This window comes from Dysidea avara, chromosome 8, assembly GCF_963678975.1.
Source record: "Dysidea avara chromosome 8, odDysAvar1.4, whole genome shotgun sequence".
Classification (NCBI taxonomy): Eukaryota; Metazoa; Porifera; class Demospongiae; order Dictyoceratida; family Dysideidae; genus Dysidea; species Dysidea avara.
Window position 1 is genome coordinate 35001695 of NC_089279.1, and position 18385 is coordinate 35020079.

Consider the following 18385-nt stretch of genomic DNA (forward strand, 5'->3'; position numbering starts at 1 on the left):
TGTCAGCTGTCTAAAGTGTTCATGATATTATGAAACCAGCCAGCATGGACTAAGAGAAAACTACCTTTGTTCGACTAACATTACCATACACAGCTTTGGTTGGGCAAATGTATTTTCCCAGAGTGCTTAGTGACGAAGCTTTCATCTATATGTGACCTTTGTGACAATCTTTTCATATGACCCTAAATGCTAAAAATCATGTCTCAGTATAAAAACTGAACATAATAGCTAAATTAGCCGTAAAAGTATGTGATAATTTTGATAAAACAGTGATAACTGCTGCAGCAAGCAGTCTTTATTTGAAACATATACCGATACAGACGGTTGAAACTGGGTCAGTCATCTGGGTAACATTTGTCTGGGTTATCCGAGTTGAACCTGCTTTATAGAATATCCAGGTCTGACCAGGATTGCCTTTGGATCATGTATGGAATTAAATGGTTTGAAGATGTGAAAGTATATTAATGTGCCATGGTCTAGCCCAGCCTCTTTCATGAGCCATGCCCACTTGTCAGGCTTGCTTCTTACTGTCTGTAGGGATACATAAAGCCATGCCCAATTATAAGTAGGTCAGTGCTGCTAACTTGGATTGGAATCTGGATTTGATCCTGGATTAAGACATGTGCCAAGAGCTATAAATTGTTGGGAACTTCAGGTAGCTTTATAACAACCAAATAGTTAGTTGTACATTTAAAGTCAACTATCAGTTGGTGGGCATAGTTTCACAGTAGTTCGCAGACAACACAACTTATTTTCTATAAGTGAGTGTGGCTTTGTACATACCTACAATCTGCAACACACCGTACTGATAAACAGCTTGGCTTGGTGACATAGGCCTAAACACAGTATCACATATTCCTGATAAGTGGGTATGGCTCACGAAAGAAGCTGCAAGACAAGGCTATGACTGGGTATGGCTCCACATTAGGGAACTTTAAGCTCTATACATGTGTCCAACAGATATTTTGAGTGTCACAGTATATGTCAGCAGAACTGACTGTACACCAAAAATGGACACTACCAATCTTGTAAATATTGGACACAGCCTAGCTGTTATGGCAAATAGTTGAATAATGGTAATGATCTGTGCACCTGCACTCTGCTTTCAAAATTTTCTAATGAAATCACCAAATAGTAACGATACCTAGATACCATTGATATACTAAAAACACTTCACTGGTCTCACAGCAGTCACCACATTAGTATGTTGTGCAATGAAGCTTATAAGTACATTAGTATGTTGTGCAATGAAGCTTATAAGCACATTAGTATGTTGTGCAATGAAGCTTATAAGCAAAGTTCCTCGATTACATGCATGATAAAATTCTTTAGTATGTCTAGCTGGCACACAATGCCTACTGAAGCAGTGTAGCATAGCTGACAGAACCTCTCCACTGAAGATGCCATAGACCTCTGTATCAAAGTTTGTTTGAGATTAGTTTCATACTTGGCAAAACAGTTGACAGCTGCACATTATTCAATGAAATCCGTGAAAAAATTTTATGACATTTTCTCAAAACAGTGCATGCAACATATATAGAGTTTTAGTATGAGATTTAGATAACTGACAGTCTACCCATTACAAGTGATATTATGCCATACAGGATATCATTATTGGTAGTTTATCTTATGGCTAGTAGCATGTATTGGAGTCATCCAGTGGAACACTGTCACACATCCTAGTCCTCCTAGTAGAAACACTGCCATGGCAATCAGCAGAGTCAGGCGACCAAAGTAAATTGTGTCAATCTCCTGTAATAACACAATGATAACACATAATAGGATTGACATGGGTTTTACTGTATGTTAGAGAAGCACAAACAGATTAGCTAGAATAAACTTGACATCATCAGCACCATGATATTGAGGGACTAATATACAGGTGTCCATGAAGTTACAGTGAGCCTTTCTTATCCAAACCCTAATAGAGTCTCAAGTAATGGTAAAAGTGTTTAGATAAGTGAAGTGCTTTGAGCCCATACATTTATATACAGAGCTCTGTTGAAATACTCTAATAGGACATACACCCGTACTCAAAATACTCTAATAGAACAGTCATTTCCTATATCGGATAAACAAGGTTATGGATATATGAGGGTTGGATAAGTGGGGGTCTGCTATAGTATCCATTCACTATAAAAATTGTTCAAAATCTGGTTATTGTACTGAAATTGTAATGTTACATGTTTAAAATATATCTCTTGTATAATAGTCCCCCGAACATTGTGGCCATATTGTGTTTGTGACATTGTTGTGGAAAAAGGCCAATCTTCTGGTTCTACTATTTTGGTTAGAGAAGAGCTACACTAAGACAATGGTGCTTGCACAGTAAAACTGAAACTCTTAAAACAGCCAGACCATTCAAAACCTTAAATGCTCTATTACCATTACAGTAGACCAGCTGTTACCCAAACCATAGTGATCCCAGGCAATAATAGTGTGCAGATAATTGAATTGCTTGGATAATTTAAACCCATATATACAATGCGCTGTTCAAAGTTCAAATACTCTAATAGAACATTCATTTGCAAAATACTCTAATAGAAGAGCCTTTTTTAAAAATTTTGAGGGTATGGAAACGCGATGTTTAAGGGCCTACTGTGTTGACTGTTACACTACAGCATTCCAACTTATCTATTGCCTCAGGATGAAGTTCCAGCATAGAAAAGGATTCTGCCTACCACGCTAGAATTATGTTGAACACTTTGTATTATGCCAGTAAAATACCCAGGTACAAATGGAGGCCATCGTACATGTACTTTCACAATATTATCACCAACTCTAATACTAAAATCAATGCACACAGCCAACAATATCATCAACCTTGCGTACCTATCCTTAATATTAATATTTACATTACCAGTATAAGGATCACTTTTATCGTTTACACATATAACTGTAGAAATTTTTGTGTGAAGACTGAACATTTTGTTCCTCTTGCCATATGATATTTTGAGTGACTTATTATTTTATAAACAAGCCTATTCAGTGCTTTCACTGTTGTGTATTCAAGCATCATATACACTAATAGAGGTAACCGTAAAGCACTAACAGAGAAACATAATCCATCAACTTTGAAATGTACCAAATTACGTCACCACCATTTTGATAGATCACGTTTCTGGTGACAGAACAGGTTGACAAATGGTAATCACCATAGTGGCCATACATTATCAATGAGAATTTCCATAATGATGTCACACAGATGCTCTAATTGGGGGACTCCTATATTTTCAAGTGTTGTTTCCTATGACGTCAAATTTTCATGAGTATTTAAACTGTTGATAGAAAGCAAAGCAACTAGATATGGTTATGACATAAATAAAGGAATGTTAATTTTCCTCAACTTACAACACCAGCTGAAATTTTCACAACTCACATAAATGATTTAATTTCATTGCCTTATACCTTTAGTTGTAGCTCGATATTTTCTCCTCGGATTACACAAATGATCAATCTTCATTTATCACCCAATACTACCAGTACTTGAAAACATCCCAAATAGAGGTCGCCATTTTTGTAGTGATGTTTTAATGGAAAGGCTTTTTAACAGAATGATGTGTTCCTTTCTATTACAACTAAACTTCTATTATGTGGGAAGTCTATGGACACCAGAGGAGTAGGCACAATATTCCCTGCCTGTTTTAACATCATCATTGCAGTAAGATGAATACAATAAACCTGTTTTAGCAGTATAGAAAGACCACCTCTCTATAAAGGCCAATGTCAAATTTCCAAGTGAGAAAGTCATATGCTGATTCAGCTCATATTAAGGCAAAGAATTCTGGGCTGAAGGTGACCAGTTTCACCGTATAATACTAAGTGACATGTGTTCATAAAATAGTAGACAGGGAGAGATGTATACAAGCACCAACCACCTACAATCCCACAGACAAGCACCACCATCTGTTGTGACACACGGCTCTTATAAAGATGTTATCGATACCCAGATGGACATGAAACTACTGTAACATGAAAGCACGAGGGACAGTTATCTTGATAGTAATGGAAGTTAAACATGAACGAACTACCGCTAAGCTGAGGAGAAAGAGACATACACAAATAGATTGTGAAACTGCATCCTGCTAAGCCCTCTCTACTATAATGAACTTTTGAGATTAGGCAATGTAAAATTTTTGCGGATTTGCAAACACTTCCAAAATGTATGTAGGTCTAAGGCTACAATTTTCGCTGATAACCCCCAAAACCACAAAAATTTCCCCCCTCAAAATATTTAGGCTATACAGTATGAGACCATTAACAGATTAGTCAATTCCAGCCATTTTCTACGTGACACTTGTCAGTTAGAAATTACAGTACGTGGCCCAGGAATTTGGTGCTTATGCCTTTGTCTGAGAAATCCCAAATCTTGCAGTGGTAATCAGTATCCGATAGATAAGTACATAAGATATGATACTTCGATTCACTTCAAACTTTTCCCCCGACAACCTTTAAGCCTCCATGAATTGTATTAAATTTTACCTCTTGAATGTAGTTGGACAAAATGCAAGCTACCAGTACAAGTCACAGGTAGACCCTGTTAGTCAGCCACCCCACACTTTAATTGCAGTTTTGTACATGATTTTATAAAGTGATTAAATTAAATGTATGGGGTGACACACAGGCACACACTGAACATTCTGTGACCACAATCAACTCAAACTTTAAGTCACTAAATTGATGACAAGTCAATGGTCATTTGAAACCTATGCAATCAAAAGAATAAAGTCATCACTAACTCTCAAGTCAAATACTGGGAAAGGCTCTATAAGTTAATTCAGTGAAGTCAGGACTTTGACTGAAGCCACAGATCTACAGGTATGTGATTCTCTCTTGAAAATATACACTGAAAATACTGTAGGCACACTAGACCCTTTTGGAAACGTTTAATCAAACCATATACCATATTTGACTGGTTAATAACTGCAGTATCAGCAAGGAAAACCCTGTGGTTACTATGCGAAGGTGGCTACTGTGGACTTGTAAGGTAGCAACCAGCAGCATTTATATGGATTCACAAGTGAATGGCCTTGCTTAATCAATCGTCAATACTATCACTTTGCCTGGATTCTGTTTAAAACATGTCATAACAGCAATTGCATCAGTATAATCATTATTATCATTCAGATACAAGCTGTGGCTCTTATGACAATAATTCTAGGCTGTGGAGTGGCTACTATCTGAGCCATAGATAATAACCAGTCAAATACGGTATCTTGGGGCAGACAGTGTAAATCAAATGGTTACCTCTTGGGTCTCAGGATTTTCACCTCGAGGGTACACCAACAACACCACGGTGACAATGACACTGACCAGTACCACCAGAGGGGAAGCATACCTGTAACAAGGCGTATGTTCTATTAGAGTGTTTTGTGATAGCTCCACCTCTCACCTTGCCTTTGGTATGGCTAGCAGTAGTAGAGTCACTATTATAGTGATCAGCCATATTACTATCAGTATGATCACTCCTGTACCGATAGCCGCCATTACATGGTCTACTCAGCTACATCACTTAATTCACTAGTGATGAGAAACCGAGGAAGAATTAGCACACATTACATATATCAAATTTACAACATGAAGTCGTTGATACATAGATAGATGAAATTCTGAGCACAGGGCTGCAGTCTACGTGAGACTGCTGCGGAGACGCAACTGGTCTCGCGGCGCCTAGGATGCAACGTAAGCCTAACAGCATATATTACGCTAGCAATCACGACATCTTTTGACACGCTTAAACAAACAAATGACTTACCACCAAATTCGCTGCCTTGATCACTGGAACGAAGGTGAGCGTTAAATGAAATATATCAAATACTCTAATTGAGTAATCACTGTTTCCCCGGCTAGATGGACTGCCCTTGCCACCACCCCCAGCACTAGGTGGTAAAGTGCTGGACAGCTGGAAATACCAGCAATCAAACAAGGCCACCAGACTCCAAGCAACCCTCGGAGTAGGCCAGATCAATATTAATTTTGATGTTGATTGACTGTAGTCATTACTACTTTAAATTTATACTTTCATAAAAGTATCAAAACATAAACAATAAATTGATTACGATACAAGTTTTGGAGTGACTGATCTAGGCTTGCTCAAGTCCCATACAAAAATACGAATGCTAGAATACACACTACAGCAAGTACCCCCAGCACAGCTAGCACAACGAGCAGCATTTCCTATATAGGAAGAGAAACAATGTAACATTATCACCTAGAACATGTTATGTACCTATCAATGTCATGCCCCACCCCCCACCCTTGGGTAGGGCGAGGGAATACAGGGAATTTGACAAAGTCTAGTGTCAAATTCTCCAGTACTGGGGCTAAGAAGCTTGTCAAGACCCCACTATATAGGTCCCCACCTCAATAATTTCTATAGGGGGTTTGATTTACCTATTAATTTTGGTTCAGCAAACTGCTGCCGTCAAAAGCCCAAGGGGTGGGACAAGTGTAGATGTCAAATCTCAGTAGGTGCATGGGGACCCCCCCAAGAGTGGGAGGAGGGGGTTGACATTGAGCAAGGAAGAACGGCTGTAGCCGATTGTTTGGAGGTTAAATATATAAATCAAATCAAATCAAATCAGCAAAGCATGCAGTCACTTCTGTACTGTTACACCATAGATTTATAAACCTCAGATTTATAAACCTATGGCTCGATCTATCTAGCTTCAACCTCAAGCTTCAACTGTGATCAATAAATTTGGCCTACAAAAGTTTCACCTATAAAGCTGTCTTGATCAATTAATGTCTAATATAAAGCCTTTAATTTTGAACCCAGTCACAAGTGCCTCAACATACAAGCAATACAAAAGTGACTATCTCTTGATACAATCATTCAAGCATTGTTATCTGGACATGCATGGTCTATGCATTGATCACATTTCACATGTTTTTACACAAAAGGAAGAAGTGATGCACAAAAGGAGAACACAACAGTTAAGATCTACATGAACAATACAATACTAGTAAAACAATTCTTAACAAATTTTGAGAACAGAGGTCTTTCAAAAATCCAAGAACGTGTATCTTTTCAGATTATCGTTACGTAATGTGATAGTCATAATAATTTATGGACTACTAAGCGTGTTGAGAGTTCTATTAACATTTCAAAAACTACCTGTACAAAATGGCTAATGAACAGACAATACAGTTCAGGATCATGTAGGGAGTCTGATGGCTCCAGCTTATAAACTGTGGCTTGTAGAGTGAATCATGCATTCAGCCTAAAACATCTTAGCAAAAAAACAACAAACAAACAACTTAATTTTTCGACTTTTTTATTCAAAATATACCACTAGATAGCCCTACTAAATAACTTCTAATCTTTGCTTCAGCTTTAAACAGCCTCTAGGCTGTACAGCAAACTAGTATTTTCACACAATTTCTGTTATGCCTTATAAATTCTCGTGGCAATCCACATGACCCATAAATATGTGCGTCTTGGATGATTTTGAAAGAACTCTATACACAACGCTACTTCCGAAAGAGGAGAATGTCATGTAACACACTGTAATTATCAAATATCATGTCGTATGTACTGACCCGATATGAGGACGATTCTGCAATTTCTTTACGTCGTTTCTCAGCCTTCATGTGTGACTTGTTCCGTTTAGCTTCATTCTTCCCTACACCATATTGCCATAACAACATCACCTAGTAACTACAGCTGACACACACCTAATCTCTTCCTATAGTGATCAATTTCACTTGCACCATGTATATCATTCTTCCTTGGCATCTTGGAAACTGTAGGTAGTCTAACAAAACTTCTTTGTCATGCCAATATCTGCTGCTGCTCGTACTGCTGCTATGCCGGTACATGCGAGGTACTTTTATGCACGTGCAGCTTATTTAAAAATCAACTTACCACACAAAGTAGGCACAATTATTGCAACAAGCAAATGTAACGATCACAACGGAGATCACAGTAGCACAATAGTCCTCGCAATAGTCTTGGGTAGCCAGACCACTTTTTCTCCGCCACGGCGCTTAGATAGTATAAGCGCATGCCGGGCCCGCGCTAATGGATGAATTTCATAATAACAAAAATTGCCCCTAGCAACCTGGATTTTACATTATTTGTAGGGATAAATGTCTATAATAACATCTCCAAATTTTAAAAGAATAGCATATATAGATCATGAAATATAATTTAAAGTTTGTCGTTTTTCCATACATTGTCTATGAGAGGGAGTAACAGTTGCCCCTTCTGGGCAATCTCACAAATATTAAATGTGTGGGAAAACAGCAAATCCAATTAATGTCATTTCTCAATTTAGCGTTATTTGTAGGTATGAATCTCACAATTAACCTCTCCAAATTTTAAAATAATAGAGTATATAGATCGTGAGATACGACATTTTGAAATTTGTGGTTTTCCCATGCATTATCCATGTGATTGCCCAGAAGGGGCAACTGTTACCCCCTACCATAGATAATGTATGGGAAAACTGCAAACTTTAAAATGTCATATCTCATCACCTATATATGCTATCCTTTCAAAAATTGGAGGCGTTACTTTTGACATTCACACCTACAAAATAATGTAAAATTCAGGTTGCTAGGGGCAACAGTTTAAAATTCCTTATTATGAAATTCATTAAATATTTTGTCTTGTTTGGCAATCTCAGTTGCTATAGTGATTTTACCTTGATTTTACCACAATATCAGTGAATAGCTATTGAGGTCTACCAGCGTTGTGAGCAGACTACAACCTTTTTTTTGCTCTTCAGTTCCCTACCAACACACAGATCCACCTATTTATAATGTGTGGGCTTGGTACATGCTGTTTTCAGAGAGTGACCATTGAATTTATGAACATATTTTTTTTTACATTTGGAGCAATCATTTGGCAACTCTGTTTCTTCACTCCCTGGACTAACTGCCCCATACAACTGCCCAGCAAATCACTCTTGCTTCTCTCTAGTAAGATCAGCCATTATGTGTTTGAGGGGTCATCGTTCTACTGCACATCGCCCTACATTTGCTAGCATCGATCTGGCCTATTCTGAGGACAGGCTTAATGTTATTGCCCTCCTAATAATAATATAGTCACAGGTATTATCCAGCTTTCCAGCACTTGACAACCAGTGCTGGGGGTGGTGGTATGCAAGGGTTAGCCGTGGAAAAAAAAGTGCATTTTAGTACACTCAGTTGTCAACTCAATATGTGAATCAACTGAATGGACATGAATTGGAGAAGATTTTGCAAAACTGGTCTTGGAATTTCGTGGTCAGAAGTTTACCCTGCCAACTAGCTAAGGGGAAGATATCCAGGGGGTTTCTGAGGCTTACAAAAATTGGTCAAGTACGTTCAGGGAAATTTGCATTGATTTACAAGAGCAGTCAACTACCCTAATAGAACAGTCACATTTTGTAGTCAGTTTCTGTTCACATGATCTACATGTACCAACACAGTAAAATCATACCTTAGAGTGTACAGACCTGAAATTTTCCTGGGTGCATATATGCCCCCAAACCCCCAGAATGATATCCATGTCTACCAATCTTTCAAAAACTTTTCTAATGTTTGATACATATTGCTTCCAAATTCAATCCTGTGATATTTGACATTTTACGGTTACAGTTAACTCTTAAGCCTTGATTAAAATGAAGGCTTAAGAGTTGACTGAGATCAATTTTTATAGAATTTTTCATAAAAATTGGTAAAATTGTCTCTGGATCTAATCTGTTTTTTACAGTCCAATAGTTGCCTCCAGATCCAAACTTAGCTATTTTAGAATTTTTCAATTGTAGTGATGGGGGAGGGTATTCCCCAGACTCCCCTAACCAGCATGGTGTGTGCACTGATGGAAAAAAAACTCCCTTAATCACCTTATCTAATTGTGTCAATCAAATTGAATTACTAAATTACATGCCTAGTCCCTTAAAATTTAATAAGCTCCCCTGTGATGTACTAAAAATTGGTTAGTACACTATTCCAGAATGTCAATTACCACATAATGCTCTGTAGTTATAATACATGTAGTGGGTGTGTATGCCTTAGTATAGAATTAAATACAGGCACGTGCTTTGCTAACATTTTGCCAAATAAAATTATTCTGCTTGATTTCCAAAGTTTCCCTCCATATGGTATTGTACAAAGCTGGTGGTGAAATTTTGTGGTGGTGGTGGTGGTGAAATGAACTGGTGGTGAATCTGGTAGTGAAATACCCTCCCCCACTACTACAAAGTTGGTGGTGAAACGGACAGTGTATATTTTGTGTATATTCTAGTGCTCTATATTTTGTCATTGGTTTGTTTGTGTTATAGTACAGTAAGGGTTCAGCATTTTACAAGTGTGCAGAGAATACTCTTACTTATCCCCTACGTACCTTCTACCTAAAAGATAATGTTTTGCATTGCCAGATCATACATGTTAGCTGCTTGGTTAAAAGCACTGGCTATAATCAGTCTAGTGATATTATGACCCATTACCATTTCTACTGGAATGTAGTAGTAGCATGTGCAGTATGACCATGGTGGCAGCTGTTTCCATAGATACTCATACTTTATTATGGTAGTGTTGGGATTATACTACAGTACGTATGAAGTGCAACTGGCTATGGCACAGGTACACTCACTGCTCAGTGCTATTGTCCTTAGCAACAATGGCTGATTGTCACCAAACAGAGTTAAAACCATGATGTTTATACTACGGACACTGTATGCTGTGCTACTGAACAGGTTATGTGTTGTAATTTCACTAGACCAATTACAGCCAGTGAATATCAATAAGCACCTGGTGCATATTGTCTGAGTATACCTACTTGGTTACTATATACCAAATTTGTGCCAATGGAAATTGCCTGAAGGAAGCACATGGCTTTGTGGACATGCCAGTATCCATGGTGATGAAGCTTTAAGTAGCAACTGTGACCTTTGTTCAGGCCCTGGTGTATCACACAGAATCATTCTTGACACTGTCATAATGTACCATATAGCTCTTAACAGGTTGGCTACCGGTTGATCTTGAGTTATTGTCAATTTTGCAACCACTATACATCTAAACTGATATTGGAGCCATGTGGACACAACAGTTGTACAACATGTTTAAACAACACCACGGAATCTGATTGATTGTGTCTGTCATGTAGATGCATATGGTATGTAATTGCTGTCTATCCCATCAATTTGCAATACTGTAATATCATTACAACTCAATCTGACGACAAGTTTGTATACAAATCAAAATTATCACTTATTGTGCATATTTGTCAGTATCACTCAGTCACAAGTAAATTATTTTTGTAATCTTTTTCTAGTTATAGTCTCCTTTGTATGTACTCTATGTCAGTTTTTTAAAAGTATTTTGTTGGGAATTCACAAATGAGCTGTCAGGCTGTCTGCACGGAACTCAGTACTGCATTGCTATGTCTGTATATACGTGAATTTTGGTTTTGTTGAATTCATGTGGTGACTGTTCAGTGTTCACAGTACATTCATTATCTTGATCTTGTATGAGTTTTAATTGATCCAAAAGGGAGAGGACATTATAGTTGGCAATTGTCACACCACATACACTTTCATGGGTGAAACAAAAATTTACATACTTCAGTACAAATTTTGCAATGCTACAGACACACTTCACATCTACATGCTTGTACTATTCATGTGGGAATACTACTTAACTCAAAAAATAAATTAACAAAACTGTAACAATGTATCTATGGACTTGAGGGTCCACCATATTGTTATCATCCACTCTGACCACTTGAACATCTTTGTCATCCCATATTTCTTGAAGTTGCTCTCTGCTCCACTGCTGGCTGAAGTAATTGTAATGGTTGGAGCCTCATTTTTGTCTGAGGCCTGCACTGGATGTGTGTCTGTAGAATAAAGTGCGGATATTATAAATAGTTCTACAATTTATAAATGCGTGTACGTGTAAGTATGGCATGTGTGTGTACATGTGTACATGTTGTATTTCCCCCTGTCTGTCTGTCTGTCTGCATTAATGTGAATAATAGTGGTGACCACAATGAGTAGTTGATTTACCTTCAGTAATGACATTGAGCTCCATCGTCACTTCTTGACATGTCTCCAGTTGACATACACAACAGTATAATATTGCTCCTCTACACTCATCTGTGACTGATGATATTCTCAATGCTGCCTGTGTAGTATACACTGTTGTGTTAGTGATGAAGATTGAGTGTGGACAATGTTCTGTGTTCAGTGAAGCATTCACTATTGGCCTGGGATCACCAGCTGCATCACATGTCCCTATGTAAGGTTTGTTAAGAACTGCTGGAGGGAACTTGATCTTTACTTCTGCTATCACTGGTATTACTAGGAATATATGTACATAGATACACACACTACCATTGTACCATATAAGGAAATGTATTGGAGAATCCATTACCTTGTATAGTGAAGTAACAATATTTTTGGTCAGTTGTGTTGCATCTCTGCCAGCATCTATGGCTTTCCTCATCATTGTAACCAATCAGGTGGTGAGGTCCATCATTGATGATGTCATATTTCTGTGTTGTCATGTTGTAGTGTTCCAACACTTGTTCCCCATTACAATGATGTAGAGGACATGGGAGGGACAGTGGTCTACCAACAACTCTCTGGAATACTCGAGCACTTTGAATATCTGGAGCACAACTTGTTGCTGCAAATTAATTTACAGTTTTCTATATAATACATAATAATTATATAAATTGTTGACTACTCTAATAGAGCAGTCATTTACAGTGTTCAGTTATATAAGTTAAAGTTGAGATGGTATACTGATACTGTAATGGTATACTCTATGTGGGTGAACGGCTTATCAAATGTGTGTTACAAAATGCTTAATAACTGTTGCATGTGAGAGCAGAAGGCGAAGGCTATAGCCATTCTCAATGGATAAATATATATTATATATAGAACTAGAAGGACATGTAGTTAGATGTTTTACTAGGTTAGTTGCTTGTATGTCAAAAGACTTAAAATTCATGACTAATCCACCAAAACTTAATACTGTGCTTGCTTACTCATTTCCAATAATTATTTCTTTTAAACCTAATCATAGTGACAACTTTAGGTATATAGCAAACCAGGAGTATTTGTCCTATTGTGTACTATTGAAATCTGTCATGTAAGGCTGACTAGCAACAGTTGTAATTTGTAATGCACATAAATTATTTCATATGTGAGCTGTCTATAGCCACACATCACACTAACATAGGAATGCTATTACCAAGAATGTAATGGTGTGAAATATACGTATGTGCATAGTTTAATACAAATTGTAATACCCTATTGGTGTAGCACTGTAGTATATACAGATAACATAATACATAATGAACTTAACCTACACTGCTTCACTGTCAGTTTCTCACCTTCAGTGATGGTAGCTTGTAAAGCTAATAATATAATAATGACAATGAGAAGCATCATCTCTCCTAGTCTTAGAGCATTTTCATAGTAGACAACTTGCGTAATTCAATTCTCCTAACAATATTTCAGCTAGTGTATTCGCTTCTAATCTCAGAGGTGTTTTGTGTTCTAGACAACTCAGTTCAGCACTGTACAACAGTGTAATCTCTTACTGGCACAGTGCAGCCTTTATATTCTGACATAGTGATTAAGTTATTGGATATGTGGTAGGGTCTCTCCGCATTGTATTCCACTTAATAATTGCCAATAACGTCTGATGCTAACATGTTTATACAAGTATGGTATAGTGTTGTTGATTGTTCCCCTTCTCTTCACTACCACACCATACACAACTTTACTACTAATATGTTACACTGACCTTCATGATGAAAAAGAGGATTACATAAGAATGCCATCAAATGTTTATTGAGATTCACTCAATCACACTGTACCATTGGGACAGGGTGGATGAGTTGTTATAATTCCAACAGTCCCAACCAAGGTAGAACCAATCCTAACCCCCATACCATTGTACCACTGGAGCAAGATGGACAGTGGGATGAGATGGATAGTGATACTGAGGATTGGTTCTTCCTTGGTGAGACTTGTTAGGATAGTTCCTCCACCAGGTCCCAGTGGTACAATGGTATGGGATGGACACAGTTAGGATTGGCTTAGATGGCTTCACCTAGTTTGAGAAAGTTGGGATTATCACACTTCGTCCACCCTGTCCCAATGTTACATTGGGAAGGAGACAATCCCAATGAACATCTGATGGCATTCTTGGAAGGAAAGGAGGATGAGACTTGGCTTAGTTCAAGCAACTATACTATAACAACAAATGATGCTGATAAGTTGAATGGACAGCTATCTGCAGTCAGAATGACAAAAGATTGTCAGAGTTGTTCAAAGTAAGTTGTAACATTACAGAACAATGGCAGATCCAGGATGGGGCATTTGGGGCAAATGCCCCCTTCAAGAAATTGCATACAAGATCGAGATACTCTAATAGAGCAGTCAATTACTCTAATAAAGCAGTCACAATGTTCATGAGGCAGTGTAGCTTACCTATGAAGCTATAAATAGGATTTTATTTTACATAACAGACATGATATATTTGGTAAAGGATCACTAGCTATTATTGTTGTGACCTTTTTTTTTTTTCTTTTTGGTCTTCAACTGTTTTTCAGCAAGGTGCCCCCCGTCTTTCCAAACTCTGGATCCGCCCCTGCAGAGGATGGATCTCTACCATCTGTTGCACATCGATGATCTGATTATGCAAGGAAAAGAGGTGCTAACATTTTATCTGCAGTGAGTAGAACATAATGCTGATGCTGAAGATGTGGAGAAAACTATTTAATTTTGACATGGTTACCATATTATCATGTTACGTGCATAAAATTCTGTTACATGTACCTATATAAGTGTTTGAAAAATGTACATAAAGTGCTATCAATGCAAGGCTGCTACAGGAATGTTTGGGTTCTAAATATCTACATAGTTGGGTGATGCATGTTAAACAAATCTTACTGCTTGGGCAGTGTCAATATCTGGTTTGTTGACAATGGAAAACAACTGCACAGCCAAGTGGAAATCAACTGTATGAAGTACTGGTGGTCTACTGGGACAAAACCATTGTAATTACTAGCATTAATATATCTGGTAACAAAACATACTTACTATTGCAGTGACTTAGCAAAGAGAAATGATGACAACAATCACTTACAAAGCATGCAACTTGTTGTGTACACACGTAATCGATATAATCAAATTACGTACATACTCCTTCACTACTTTTGGTAGTTACAGGGTAGCTCCAGTGTGTTCTTTTCCCTTGCATTTAAATGTAGGTCATGGCTAACAGAGCTGGCAACTGAAAGGTGAACTCCTACATGCAAGACATTAAAAACTCCAGAAGCCACATAAAATCTCATTCAAAAATTTGTTAGTAGATATATAGTCCTGTGCACCTCTGTTTGAAGAGATGAGCATTTAGTTTATCATTTTTCTGTTGTCAGTGTAGGTATGCTACTTAAAAACGATAATTTGATGCACGGTAGTAATATGTACAAACTTGTTGTATATATTATTATAATATAATAACGTTAAAATCTATGTACAGTACTTATAGTACCTACGTACACCAACACAGCTTGTATTTGCTGTAACAATATGTTACGTGTATGAGCATTTCAATGAGTCCGCTCATCAGTATGAGGTCGTACAAGAATACCTCAAACAGGCTCTGCCTTCTGTGTACACCCTCCAGTGCTTAATTGGTAAAGTAGATAATAATAATAATAACAAGAAGGATTGTATCATTTTCAAATTTCAGCACTTGAACTTCATGATGCTGGGAGTTATCATTGCTGGTGAAGGTGCAACAATACTGAGCAGTCTCCGCACTGTTGCTTCGGAGTGAAAAATTGTAACTTGCTACCTTTGTCACCCTTGGCTACTATTTTAATATTTTCTGGCACGGTTGAAATGTATTTCCCTCCAGCTTCTCTCAGCACAAGTTATTCTGGAATTTGTCATATCACCGCAAATCCACAACCAGAACTGCTTGCTCAGATAAATGCACAAAACTGTACCTAAGCTGTAAGCTCTGCTAATATCAGTAAATATACGTACTGCAGAAATGATGGTCACTATCCCACATGTCACAACACAATGTAAGGATGCCATTATAAGCTATCACGCCTGTCATGTAACTGAGATAATAACACTAAATGTTAGAGAAAGTAAGCCTGTAGTTCTGTAACTTATCTTAATGCCATTCCTTTACAGACATCAGTAATTCCAACACAGACTATAACAACTGAACCATCACTAACTACTACTGCTACTACTACTACTACTACTACTACTGCTGCTACTGCTACTGCTACTACTACTACTACTACTACTACTGCTGCTACTACTACTACTACTACTACTACTACTACTACTACTACTACTACTGCTGCTACTGCTACTGCTACTGCTACTGCTACTGCTACTGCTACTGCTACTGCTACTGCTACTGCTACTGCTACTGCTACTGCTACTGCTACTACTGCTGCTACTGCTACTGCTACTGCTACTGCTACTGCTACTACTGCTGCTACTACTACTACTACTGCTACTACTACTGCTGCTACTGCTACTGCTACTGCTACTGCTACTGCTACTGCTACTGCTACTGCTACTGCTACTGCTGCTACTACTACTACTGCTACTGCTACTGCTACTGCTACTGCTACTGCTACTGCTACTGCTACTGCTACTGCTACTGCTACTGCTACTGCTACTGCTACTGCTACTGCTACTGCTACTGCTACTGCTACTGCTACTGCTACTGCTACTGCTACTGCTACTGCTACTGCTACTGCTACTGCTGCTACTACTACTACTACTACTACTACTACTACTACTACTACTACTACTGCTGCTACTGCTACTGCTACTGCTACTGCTACTGCTACTGCTACTGCTACTGCTGCTACTACTACTACTACTACTACTACTACTACTACTACTACTACTACTACTACTGCTGCTACTGCTACTGCTACTGCTACTGCTACTGCTACTGCTACTGCTACTGCTACTGCTACTGCTACTGCTACTGCTACTGCTACTGCTACTGCTACTGCTACTGCTACTGCTACTGCTACTGCTACTGCTACTACTACTACTGCTACTGCTACTGCTACTGCTACTGCTACTGCTACTACTACTACTACTACTACTACTACTATTACTACTACTAATTATACAGGAACTACCACTTCTACTACAGGACATACACTAATGTTCCACCGAAGCCAACAGCATTTATTACTGATTTAGTCTGATTACACACTAACCAACGGTTCTAATGGAGGTGATAAAGAGAGTGCAGCAGGCAGTACTAGAAGCACCATTCTTGTGAAGTTGGCCTTCATTGCAATATTACTGATATACTTCAGCAATTGTTGATTTTTGGGGAGAGGATGTCTTAGCTGCAAGAGTAACACTACCATTAAGAAAAGTATGTAACTTCATCACTTCATGCTAGACAAAGATATTTGCATCTGGTTGTACTATTTTACATTGTTGGCGCATGTTGTTGAACAGTTTGTTGAGTAATAAATGTTTTGTACATGTTTGATCTGTTGTAAATTTCCAGAGAATTTTGTACATTATTACATGTACTCAACAATTCAAAAACACCTTACTCAGCATGCAGGGAGTAAACAACCGACAGACACACACAAAAGCAGAGCAGGTTGCATCAACAGGAAAAAGGGATGATGAAACTTTATAAACAGATTACACCAGGGGTTTTCCATGGATATTACCCTAAAAGTAAACATAAACACTCTCACTATCACATTTACATTGGCTGGTATCCTAATTTGAACAATTAATAACACGTTCCACTGTATGCAGACACTTCAATGGTCCATTCAACAGACACTACTCTTGGAGTGTAGAAGGTAACACTTACATGGGTACATTGGTTAAACAAAATCATTGGCCTGTATTAAATGCAATTCAATACAAACTTAATGTAACTAGAAATGTGAAGTGAAGTTTGCATTGTGTGAAATTCACCATGATAGACATATATATAGACAGGAGCCTGTTTATGAGGCCCTATATGGAAACCCAGGGAAAATAAAATTCCACCAGCAACAGGTTAAGGCCAAACATGTTGAACATTCTTGATATACTGGAAGCTCTTTGCAACTAGTATCCAGCACATGTGCAGGTAATTATGGTGGAGGAAACACTAGAGCATGTGTGAGAACATCAATTTCCCTCCAGCAGTTCTTATCAAACCTTACACAGGGACATGTGATGCAGCTGGTGATCTCAGGCCGATAGTAAATGCTTCATTGAACACAGAACATTATCCACACTTAATCTTCATCACTAACACAACAATGCTTACTGCACAAGCAGCATTGAGAATACTCTCAGTCACAGATGAGTGTAGTGGAGCAATATTCTACTGTTGTGTATGTCAACTGAGAACTGACATGTCAAGA

At 38.1% G+C, this 18385-nt stretch overlaps 3 protein-coding genes across 6 annotated transcripts; all 3 read right to left on the reverse strand.

Moving 5' to 3' along the window:
• Positions 1–1492: 1492 nt before the first annotated feature.
• Positions 1493–5871, reverse strand: LOC136264029 (transmembrane protein 218-like). Its single transcript, XM_066058706.1, has 4 exons — positions 5756–5871; positions 5393–5520; positions 5248–5338; positions 1493–1752 (listed from the first exon to the last, which is right to left on the reverse strand). The coding sequence occupies exons 2-4, from the start codon at positions 5485–5487 to the stop codon at positions 1612–1614; spliced, it is 327 nt and encodes a 108-aa protein (XP_065914778.1). The 5' UTR covers positions 5488–5520; positions 5756–5871; the 3' UTR covers positions 1493–1611.
• A 132-nt stretch (positions 5872–6003) lies between these two features.
• LOC136264030 (triple QxxK/R motif-containing protein-like) lies at positions 6004–8005 on the reverse strand. 2 transcript variants are annotated; one of them, XM_066058707.1, is made up of 4 exons: positions 7868–8005; positions 7678–7804; positions 7543–7625; positions 6004–6177 (listed from the first exon to the last, which is right to left on the reverse strand). In XM_066058707.1, exons 2-4 carry the CDS (start codon positions 7736–7738, stop codon positions 6094–6096), a joined length of 228 nt encoding a protein of 75 aa, XP_065914779.1. In that variant the 5' UTR covers positions 7739–7804; positions 7868–8005; the 3' UTR covers positions 6004–6093. The 2 variants fall into 2 exon arrangements, with proteins under 2 accessions (XP_065914779.1, XP_065914780.1); XM_066058708.1 differs by having other exon boundaries at positions 7678–7807; positions 7868–8004.
• Positions 8006–11504: 3499 nt separating this feature from the next.
• Positions 11505–16172, reverse strand: LOC136264125 (uncharacterized). 3 transcript variants are annotated; one of them, XM_066058821.1, is made up of 5 exons: positions 14898–16172; positions 13307–14637; positions 12364–12618; positions 11997–12290; positions 11505–11827 (listed from the first exon to the last, which is right to left on the reverse strand). In XM_066058821.1, the coding sequence occupies exons 2-5, from the start codon at positions 13386–13388 to the stop codon at positions 11643–11645; spliced, it is 816 nt and encodes a 271-aa protein (XP_065914893.1). In that variant the 5' UTR covers positions 13389–14637; positions 14898–16172; the 3' UTR covers positions 11505–11642. The 3 variants fall into 3 exon arrangements, with proteins under 3 accessions (XP_065914893.1, XP_065914892.1, XP_065914894.1); XM_066058820.1 differs by having other exon boundaries at positions 13307–16172; XM_066058822.1 differs by having other exon boundaries at positions 13331–16170.
• Between the last annotated feature and the right edge of the window lie 2213 nt (positions 16173–18385).